Source organism: Rattus norvegicus, chromosome 4, assembly GCF_036323735.1.
Source record: "Rattus norvegicus strain BN/NHsdMcwi chromosome 4, GRCr8, whole genome shotgun sequence".
Classification (NCBI taxonomy): Eukaryota; Metazoa; Chordata; class Mammalia; order Rodentia; family Muridae; genus Rattus; species Rattus norvegicus.
In genome coordinates this window covers 165,240,692-165,252,165 of record NC_086022.1, presented here as the reverse complement: position 1 = coordinate 165,252,165, position 11,474 = coordinate 165,240,692, and the positions used below count along the sequence as shown (strand labels likewise).

Below are 11,474 nucleotides of genomic sequence, written 5' to 3'. Positions count from 1 at the left end.
CAGTCTACAAAGTTGGACTCCTAGGTGGAAAAACCTTTAGTATTTTGGAGAGCAGCTGTTTCTTTACCTATAATGGAAGCTTCCTAGAAATGATAGCTCTAACATCAGCTTATTCTAATGTGTGGTGAGTTGAAATGAAACAGACTATTAAAAAATGTCCTTAGACAAAAAAAGAAAAGAAGAAAAGAAAGAAAGAAAGAAAGAAACAAACAAACAAACAAACAAAGAGTAAGAGAGAAAAGAAAATCTCTGAGACGTTAAATGTGGCTTCTCTGAATCAGAACTTGTTTCTGTAGAAGTCTAACCATTATCAATATGGCTACTCCACATTATTGGCAGGATTATGAGTGATAGCTGGGGTTATTTGAAACTTTTCCTAGTACACTCCTACACATATACTTAAATGAGAGAGAGCTGTCTCTTACAAAGAGCTAAGCTATACGTTGATCCACAGATAGTTATGCCTGTTTAAATCATGAGATCCCTGGGTTTATTGGATAATAATTCTCATCAAAAAAATAATTACAGAACCAAAGTAAAAGAAAGATACAAAGGCTGGATATGGCAGATCACACTGTACATGCAGACCACACAAGTTAGGCATAGTTTCAGAGTGAAAGGAAAAAGTTTAAAATTGTCCCCTAGACAAAAGTTAAATCCAAAAGCAGGCCTGGGAACTGCCTGTTCCAGGAACTAGCTGATCAGAGAAAGAGTAATTGCACCAGCTGGTTCAGCCACTTTGTTCCAGGAACTAGCTAATCATAACAAGAGCTGACCATAACAGCAGCTGACCATAATAGCTGAAACTGATTAACCATAAAGTTAGATTAAAATCTTGAAGTACAATCATGAGAAGCAGGAGGTTCTTCCTTGTGATTCAGTATGGTTTTTCCTTTAAATACCCCTTCTCCCAACCCTTCGAGGTCGAACTCCTCTACCCCTGCATGAAATACGAGTCTTGACCCCAGTGCACTGGTTTCTGTCATCCCTATCAACAAACCTCTGGTTGATTGCATCAAGATCTGTCTCTCATGAGATTTTGGGGGGATCATGTCATCCCGAGACCTACTCTGGGGGCCTTTCATTTGGGGGCTTGTCCTGGATCGGCGACCACCCTTTTCTCCAGAGATCCACTTGGAGGTGAGATACTGTCTGTGTCTTTGTGTTTCTGTACCAGCTGAACTCTGGGTCTGTATTTGCTCTCGGGTTCTGGTTTTGCAGTTGCTCATGTCTCGCATAGAACCAGAGGTGTGTGAGTATTGGTAGATGTGCCAGGGGCTCACCAACTGCGCTGCCCGAGAGACATCCCAGGAGGTCTGTACAGACTCCAGGGATGCCTGGGAGATTCCTGTCTGGGTGCTGGTGATGATTCAGTGATTCCCCTGGAGTTGGACAAAAGACCTGCCCTCCCAGCTGTCTGGGTGCTGGTGAAGACATAGTAGTTCTGGACTGAAGAAGCAAAATGTCCTCCCAGCTGACTGTTTTTCCAGAGTAGTCTTGCCTGTCCAGGTGGAGACGGGCATCGGTTAGTATTTGTCTGTGTAACTTAGGTCTCTGTCTTGTGTTACTTGTGACTCTGATGATGAGACAGACCGTGAAGACTCCTTAGTTTGGCTTTAGACCATTGGACTGAAGTTAGGGCTAGAGCACACAACTTGTCAGTTGAGATTAAAAACGGACCTTGGCAGACATTTTGCTTCTCAGAGCGGCCTGTGTTTGATGTCGGCTAGCCTCCAGAGGGCACCTTTGACTTAACCATTATTTTTGATCTGCTCCTGTTGGGAAGGAGGAGTGATGTGGAATCTGTTCCCCCCTTCAACTGTCAGTAGTGAGCTCACAGAAGCTCCTGTCTGAATCATTCAGTTTTGTGGTGATCTCTCAGCGGCCGCTTGTTTTTTGTTTTTGTGTGCACTTCTGTTTTTGTCTCTTTTGATTGTCTTTCTGTGTGACTGAATGCTGTTTGTCCTCTTTGCCAGATCTCTATTTTCTAGACTCTCTTCTTTTTTCTCACCAGCCCACTTTAGATGCTTGTTAGTGGCTGTTATATGGATGGAAGGCCCTCACTTCTGCCTGTTGACTTCAATACGTCTGACAGTAGGGAGGGCCTGGTATACAGCCAGGATCCAATGGTGGGTCTCTGAGGGGCTGGATAATGCCCCACCATTTTCTAAGGTAAGAAAATATATGAAGAGAAAGTTGCAGGAACATGAAGGGGTATGCTATATCACTGAGAGAGTTAGTGTAAGTTGTAGAGAAAGTGAAGTTAGAGAGACTGAGGAAGAGAAGCAGGAAAGAAAAGAGAAAGGGAAAGACAGAGAGGAAAGGCAGATCGTAAGCAAGAGAGAAACTTGACTAGAATATTGGATACAGTAGTGGGAGACAGAGATAGAGAGAGGGCAGGTTCTAGACAGACAGAGAACCTGGGCAATAGAAGACCAAGACCAAATGGGAGCAGAGAGATGCAGAGACAGCCATTGGAGAAAGATCAGTATTGCAAAGAAAAAGAACATTGAACCCAAGATTGCCCAAAGAAGAAAGGTCCCTAAGGTCCGGTCTCTTGAAAAAGATGACTAGCGGAGACAGAGCTCAGACCCCTTCCCCAAGCCTATGGTAACCCTAAACGTGGAAGGGACCCCTATAGACTTTCTAGTGGGTACCGGAGCAGAGTATTCAGTCCTAAAACAATCATTAGGAAATTAAAAGACAAAGTTGAAGGCACAGATTCCATTTACTCAGACCGGACCTGAAGTAAAGTGGGGTACTCCCACTTCCATGATATTGACTTTAAAAGTAGAGGATAAGAAGCCCCGGACATTAGCAAACAGGGCAAAGAGACCTAGGGAGTTCAGTGGGAAGTCAAAGTTAACATCACTGAGATAAAACAAGGAGTGCTTATAGATACTTTTTAGGAATAGATAGAAGCTTTCCCCACCAAGCAAGAGATGGTCTCTGTAGTCATCAATGAGATACTGGCTTCTACTCCTCCTGGGTGTATTTGCTTCTTTTTGTTTTAGGTGTGCTGTCAAGCTGCTGATTTTGCTCTCTCCTGTTTCTTTCTGCAGGCACTCAGAGCTATGAGTTTTCCTCTTAGTACAGCTTTCATTGTATCCCATAAGTTTGGGTATGTTGTACCTTCATTTTCATTAAATTATAAGAAGTCTTCAATTTCTTTCTTCATTTCTTCCTTGACCAAGTTATCATCGAGTAGAGCATTGTTCAACTTCCATGTATATGTAGGCGTTCTCCCCTTATTGTTATTGAAGAACAGCTTTAGCCCGTGGTGGTCTGATAGGACGCATGGGATTATTTCTAGCTTTCTGTATCTATTGAGGCCTGTTTTATGACCAATTATATGGTCAATTTTGGAGAAAGTACCATGAGGTAATGAGAAGAAGGTATACCCTTTTGTTTTAGGATAGAATGTTCTATAAATATCTGTTAAGTTCATTTGGTTCATGACTTCTCTTTGTCTATGTCTCTGTTTAATTTCTGTTTCCATAATCTGTCCATTGATGAGAGTGGGGTGTTGAAACCTCCTACTATTATTGTGTGAGGTGCAATGTGTGTTTTGAGCTTTTGTAAGGTTTCTTTTATGTATGTAGGTGCCCTTTTATTTGGAGAATAGATATTTAGGATTGAGATTTCATCGTGGTGGATTTTCCCTTTGATGAATATGAAGCATCCTTCCTTATCTTTTTTGATGACTTTTAGTTGAAAATCGATTTTATTCGATATTAGAATGGCTACTCCAGCTTGCTTCTTCAGACCATTTGCTTGGAAAGTTGTTTTCCAGCCTTTCACTCTGAGGTAATGTTTGTCTTTGTCTCTGAAGTGTGTTTCCTATACGCAGCAGAATTCAGGGTCCTCATTGTGCATCAAGTTTGTTAATCTATGTCTTTTTATTGGGGAGTTGAGTCCATTGATGTTGAGAGATATTAAGGAATAGTGATTGTTGCTTCCGGTTATATTTGTATTTGGATGTGACATTATGTTTGTGTCCTTTTCTTGTCTTTGTTTTGTTGCCAAGATGATTATTATCTTGCTTTTTCTAGGGTGTAGCTTGCCTCCTTATGTTGGGCTTTACCATTTATTATCCTTTGTAGGGCTGGATTTGTAGAAAGATATTATGTAAATTTGGTTTTGTCATGGAATATCTTGGTTTCTCCATCTATGTTAATTGAGAATTTTGCTGGATACAATAACGTGGGCTTGCATTTGTGTTCTCTTAGGGTCTGTATGACATCTGTCCAGGATCTTCTGGCTTTCATAGTCTCTGGTGAGAAGTTTGGTGTGATTCTGATAGGTCTGCCTTTATATGTTACTTGACCTTTTTCTCTTACTGCTTTTAATGTTCTTTCTTTATTTTGTGCATTTGGTGTTCTGATTTTTATGTGACAGGAGGAATTTCTTTTCTTGTCCAATCTATTTGGAGTTCTGTAGGCTTCTTTTATGTTTATGGGCATCTTTTTTTTTTAAGTTAGGGAAGTCTTCTATGATTTTTTTGAAGATATTTACTGGTCTTTTGTGCTGGGAGTCTTCACTCTCTTCTATACCTATTATCCTTAGGTTTGATCTTCTCATTGAGTCCTGGATTTCCTTTATGTTTTGGACCAGTAGCTTTTTCCATTTTACATTACCTTTGACCATTGTGTCTATGACTTCTATGGAATCTTCTGCTCCTGAGATTCTCTCTATATCTCTTGTATTCTGTTGGTGATGCTTGTATCTATGGCTCCTTGCCTCTTCCTTTGGTTTTCTATATCCAGGGTTGTCTCCCTTTGTTCTTTCTTTTTACTTCTCTTTTCCATATTTAGTTCCTTCACCTGTTTGATTGTGTTTTCCTGGAATTCTTTCAGGGATTTTTGTTATTCTTCTCTACAGGCTTCTACTTGTTTATTTATGTTTTCCTCTGTTTCTCTAACGAAGTTCTTTATGACTTTCTTGAACTCCTGCATCATGATGATCAAATGTGATTTAAAACTAGATCTTGCCTTTCTGGTGTGTTTGGATATTCAGTGTTTGCTTTGGTGGGAGAATTGGGCTCCGATAATGCCATGTAGTCTTGGTTTCCGTTACTTGGGTTCCTGTGCTTGCCTCTCACCATCAGGTTGTCTCTGATATTACCTTGTTCTGCTATTTCTGACAGTGGCTACACCATCCTATAGGCCTGTGTGTCAGGAGTGCTCTAGACCTGTTTTCCTGTTTTCTTTCAGCTAGTTATGGGAACAGAGTGTTCTGCTTTCGGGAGTGTAGTCTTTCCTGCCTACAGCTCTTCAGCTATTCCCGTAGGCCTGTGCCCTGAGTCCAGCAGGCAGGTCACTTTGAGCAGAAAAGTTGGTATTACCTGTGGTCCTGCGATGAAGTTGCTCATGGGGGGTTGCTTTTGAGCTCTCTGTGAGTGCAGTGACTAGGAGGGTCTGTGCCACCTTTTCCCTGGGCCCCCGTGCACCAGGGTCCCAGATGTCATTAGGTGTTTTCCTCTGGAGTCAGAAATGTGGGCACAGTGTAGTCTCTTCTGGCTTCCCAGGCGTGTCTGCCCCTCTGAAGGCTTAGCTCTCCCTATCACAGGATTTTGGTGCAGGGAACTTTTGATCCCGTCCCTTGAGATCTAGGAGGTATCTGGACCGCAGGGGATCTGCTGCTTGAGTGCCCCTACCTGCATGTTCCTAGAGGCCCTATACAATTTCCTCTTGGAGCAGGGATGTGGGCAGGGGTGGGCAGTATTGGAGGTCTCTCATGCTCTGCAGTCTCAGAAGTGCCCACTGGTCCAGGCAGTGAGCTTTCTCTCTGAAAGTGTTTGAGAGCAGGGAACTGTGGGCTAGTGTTGACTTTCAAATATTCTTTTGAAGGTAGTGTCTGGGAAACTCTGAGAACCATGTATCAATAAAAATACTGAAATAACATTTACTATTCATGTGTTTATAGAAAGGTGTAAATAACACATTAAAGCAACATTTTTATTTAATCCTAATTATTTGACTCATGTCTATTTGGACACTTTGTTTAAAAAAAATTAATGATTTTTAGTGGTGCCTATTTTGCTTAACATGTTTTTATGCTGAATATTTAGAACCATTGCTGTGTCTATAGTATAATGAGTTAGTAAATTTTTACTTCTTTATATATTTCTTAACAAAATTTACTGTGGCCACTAGAAATAAATTTAACAGAAATCTGCAAAGGGTTCTCACCTGTAATGGAAATAAGGGTCATTCCATGTCAGGGTGTTTGGATCATTAAATAAATCAATCAGACCCTACCCTTTATCAGCCCTCTGTATCATCTGATCCAGGTAACTTACTAAAATGTGTATTTCGACATTTTTTTCTAGAAATCATTGAAAGCCCAACTTTTAACTGAAAACCAACTTCATGTACCACTCCCAAAATGAGTGAGCAGGTCTCATACTCAACTGTGAGATTTAAAAAGTCTTCAGGCTTACAGAACCAAGTGAGGTCTGAGGAGACTCAAGGGGCCAAAAAGCTGGCCACAGAAGTAAGAGTTTTTAGTGTCTAATATCAGTTGCTTTTTATGCATTTTAAACTTTCAACAGTTTAAAAATACCTTACTGGCTTCTATTGAAAACTATCATGTTCCATTTTATCTGCACATAGTTATGCACAAGAGTAGAAGGGAACCGTGAGTATTAACTGATTATATTGATGGCAATTAAGTACAAAATTGTTCAAAACATAATTTAAAAAATAAAACAATCAAGTTTTAAAATTATAAAAGGAAGCATGATAAACTACTTCTACTCAGTTACCGAATAAATCAGATAAGGAGAGAAGAACAATGGGAAAATGCAGGGGAAAAAAATCTTGAGAATCCAGAAGGGAGAAGAAAGACTGAAATGTGCATGTTTCCATCCTTCATAGAAGGGGGAACAAAATACTCACAGGAGCAAATACAGTGATAAAGACTGAAGCAGAGCCCAAAGAAAAGGACATTGATAGATTGACCTACATGGGGAACAATCCCATATGCAACCACCAAACCCAGTTAATATTGCTGATGCCATGAAGTGCATGTTGAGAGGAGCCTGAAGTGGACGTTTCCTGAGAGGGCCTGCCATAGTTTTAATTATACAGATGAGGATGCTTGCAGCTAATCATCAAACTGAGCATTGGGGTCCCCAGTGGAGGATCTAGAGAAAGGACTGAAGGATTTGAAGGGGTTTGTAACCCCATAGGAAAAACAACAATATAAATCAACTCAAATCTTCCAGGGACTAAAACACCAACCAAGAGTACACAGAGAGGGACCCATGGCTTTTGCTGCATATGTAGCAGAGGATGGCATTGTCTGTCATCAATAGGAGAAGAAGCCCTTGGTACTTTGAAGGCACAATTCTCCAGAGTAGTGGAATGCCAGGGTGTTGAGGTAGAAGTGGGTAGGTGGGAGGAAAAGCATCAACATAGAAGGGGAAGGGGGGATGAGAGAGAGGGAACCTGGAAAGAGGATAACATTTGCAATGAAAATACATAAAATATCCAATAAAAATTAAAAATAAAAAGATATGATAAACCATAAGGAGATTTTTGTTTTTTTATTTGATCAGGTCAATAAAAATTCTGAAAACTTTAAAACTAACAAGCCAGAGTCTGATAAAAGACTTTTCTATAGAAACAGTATCATACATAAATGAAGCTTTTGCATTAGAAATAATATTTTCATTCTCAAGGAAAGTGTTTTAATTGTTATAAATATCACCAACATCTAATATAACAGGCACCAACAGCTGTCCAACAGAAGATGAATTCTCCAAATGGAAATAAAATTGTAGATGAAGGAAGAGGGGATGTTTAAGTGGGCAATTATATCTCATCAATTGGGTCAAAGATTATTGTGTTGTGTGTTCTTTTATGTGACGGTTTGAGTGTAGGAACATGTGCAGCAGCAGGAGACAATGGGCTGCCGGGGGGTTGGTATGTCATAATGCAAGATATCTAGCAGATATCTTGGGGCAATTCCATGTGGACCTTGCAGAGTAAAAGACAACTATACTTATTACTTTTTATATTTTTACAACAGGTGTATTTTAGGTAGAAATGTACAATTTTCAGGGCACTGATCAGTCTGTTTGTATTATCAACTTGTACACAATTTCCCCATGATTCTGCTATAAAAATTTTTATTAGTATTGAGATGTTCTCTTTTCATGGTGTTGATTTTCTTGCTTTGTTTTGTTGATTTAATGGAGTTCAGTCCCCTGGCAGCTCATTGCGGTAGCTCTTGTAATCCCTTGTTCCCTTTGGCTGCTAGCTGTTGTAATGTTCATGACAAACAGTGAGTAATTGAGAGAGATATTATTTGAACTTCTACCTAAGACATAGCTTTGGAAAGGGATGATGCAGTTGTATACTGTGTACATTTTGTAGCCTATAATTAGGAAATAAGTCAGAATCTATGGAGTATAATAACCTTTCCTGACACTCTGCAGTGTTCTGTCCTTATTCATACTAATCTGTTAGCTCTGGGGCTCTTAGGAGTTGACCTGCTCTTTCTCACTCGTGGTCATGCTCCTTTTGAGGACTTGGTGGTAGTGTACATTCTGAGCTCAGGGGACTGTGAATATTACATAAAAATATTGTAAGAAACAGCTTTGCAAAGAACTTAGGGCATTCTTTTCCTTTTCTGTAATGCATATTGAGGTCATGGTTAAGAAAAAAAAGACTTCATCTGTACAGAGACATTAAGTTTAAAATTTATTGCATTCCTTCACATTTACAGAAAAAATAACTTCCAGGCTGTGCTAAAACATAAGTTCATATGTTGATCTTTTGGATTACAAATGTTCTTTTAACAGTTGTTCCATTTCTTAAAGTTTTTTTTTTAGTTCAAACTTTCATGGGGGGTTAAGAATTAGCAGAATATTTTACTTAGACATTTATTTGTGACTAATTTAGTTTTTCAGTATGCTCACGAAAAGCATGGGCTGCATGAAACTCTAAGCTGCAAGTATAACTGCACAACCATGCAAAATGACATCGATTTAATGGAAGAAATGCTAAGAAATGTCTATAGATGTCTAATGACCTTCTGCAATATCTAAACAGAGAACAGAAAAGATGGTACAGTGAAACTAAGTCTGTTATACCTTCCTCTCAGCACACAGGTATGTAGCAAGGGAGGACATGAATACAGAAGTTCATTTTTATCGTTTCTTTCATGGAAGCTTTGAGGTCTAACCTTCAGCTTAAGATGCTGGTGATGCCTTTGTTAATCATTTGAGGGTTCCTTATTTCATGTAGCTACCAGCAACTCAGAAACCCCTGTTTGAGTTAGTAGAATCTTATAGTTTCTAGAAGTCAGTGTATCTTTGGCACTTCTACTGCCTGCTGTGCATGATATTACCAATCATCAACATAATCATGAGAACAGACTATCAACATCAAAACCTCCCTTATAAGTCTCTCATTTCTCTCAAGGTAGGAGAATTTAACAAAGACATGGCCCAAGGCTAAGTTCACATTACTGTGTGGACCAGTGTGGACACAGTGCATTATAGCAGATCTAGAATTCTGTCATCAGTTTAAGTTCCTCTGAATAGCAAGTACTCATTTCCTACCCCCAGCTCCTGGTTTCATAAAGCCTCTGTTTCATAGAACTGGGCTAATTTAAAAACCTAATCTGATTAGAATCATAATGTATGGTCCTAGACCTGTTGTGTTTCTCTTTATTCACCATCTTCAAGTTCATCCATGGTTGCCACAGAGGTCAGCATCTTTCTCTTTGGTTTCATGTGAGACATGGCATCATTGTGTAGTCCAGGTTGACTTGGAACTCAAAGAGTATCCAAGGTTGGCCTGGAAGTCATTACTTAGGCTAGGATGAGTCCAAACTAATACTTATCTTCCTGTCTCTCTCTTTGGAGTACTCAGGTTATAGGAATAAGTTATCATGTCCAGCCAATTCATTTCCATTTAAAAGATTAATAGTATTCTTTTCTCTACTGATTGAAAAATGATTGACACAAGAAATGTTTCTATATCTCTAATGTTATCAGCAATGTTCCATAACTCATGGTTGTGCAGGTGTCTCTGGGCATTATAGAATCTCATTTTCTGAGACCTGGGGGATTTTACCCCAACCCTTCTTTCTTTCTCTCTTTCAATACAACCTCAATCAATATTGTGTTTGATAATACAATATAAGAAAATAATAAATTTAATCATTTAACTTCGGTTCCACAGGCAAAAATGTTGAAATACACTGGTTCTGCTATGGTATAAAATGTTATTATTTAATCCTGGACAAAAAAGCATGGAATGGATGTAAACAGACCTGCCGGGATTCCAGCTTATCCCTTCTGAAGAAAGAAGATGAGGACAAACTGGTATTGTAGACACTTGCCCCTTCATTCTGTTCGACTTTTTCTCTAACCCTGAATAATGAGATCCTAAATCCATATTTTTCATGTGTATGTGATTTTCCTGTAATATGAACAAAACTGTGGGACAAGAGTTCGTTAGGGGGAGACTCATTACTACAGATACCCTTAGGTCTTTCAGTCTACTCACTTTCTCAGGAGCCTAAAAGAGAGTCCCTCAGAAAGCATGCCTTTTACTGATTAAGTTTAAATCTTTCGTACAGCACATCCTTTGGCTGAGAGTTATTTTCTACATATAATTCTAAACAAACTCCTTCTGTCTAATATTTGCTCTTTGCAACTGGAAATGAGACTTCCAGAGATGAGAAATCAGATGCCAAAAGGGAAAGTAACTGACCTCTGTGCCTGTTTGTAATATGAGATGATATGAAAAATGTGTAATTAAGTGGTTGATCTGTTAGGACCATCGTGATTTTCACTGAATCTAACCCTACCTTTACTGTACAGTATTCTTATGTTTTTTTAATTTCAATATCTGACATTTCCTGTTTTAATTATTACTAATGACATCTCATTGAAGACTGTATTTTCATGGAGAAATGATTGCAGGTTCACTTTGAAAACATTGTTATTTATGACATAGTATGGTATTTATATATCAATTTTATACATGTTCAAATAACAACATAAAAGAATATTTAATTACAAATAATATAGCTAGTATCCACTTGATACATTAAATATAACCAGTTTTTAAACCTTTTATTATTTTTGGTGTAGTAATAGTAGTGCAGCAGCAACAGCAGCAGCAGCAGGAGCAATAGCATTTTACCCCCTAATTATTCCTTCCTTCAGGATCCAAGGCAAAGCTTTCAGGTTCTTGTTAATTCCTGCTTCAGACAGGGTCACTGGCTAACCTGGAGTCCATGTGTGATGAACTATTAACAGTAGCTAGACTGGACAAGGGAACAAAGGGAGAGGCATCTCTCCTTGGGAAGGAGGCTAAAGAGACAAAGACAAAATTCCCTGGCAGAAAACAATTTCTCTCAAGCAAATTATTTTCAAGTTAAGCACAAAGAGGACCAAGTAAAACTCTTTGACAAACAAAACAAACAGTTCCTTGATTTCAAACACAGTCGTC

At 39.1% G+C, this 11,474-nt stretch overlaps 1 protein-coding gene across 7 annotated transcripts in view; it reads left to right on the top strand.

Moving 5' to 3' along the window:
- The window catches only part of LOC124459649 (killer cell lectin-like receptor subfamily A, member 12-like), a 51,577-nt gene continuing 40,103 nt past the window's right edge, over nt 1-11,474 (top strand). The window contains exons 1-4 of one of the 7 annotated variants that reach the window (XM_063285436.1): nt 1-124; nt 6,332-6,495; nt 8,910-9,118; nt 10,197-10,339. In XM_063285436.1, the coding sequence (XP_063141506.1) occupies nt 9,028-9,118; nt 10,197-10,339 (234 nt within the window). In that variant the 5' untranslated portion in view covers nt 1-124; nt 6,332-6,495; nt 8,910-9,027. Of the gene's footprint in view, nt 125-476; nt 2,173-6,331; nt 6,496-8,909; nt 9,119-10,196; nt 10,340-11,474 lie in introns of those variants that run through there. The other 6 variants (XM_063285434.1, XM_063285438.1, XR_010065610.1 and 3 more) reach the window with 6 other exon arrangements.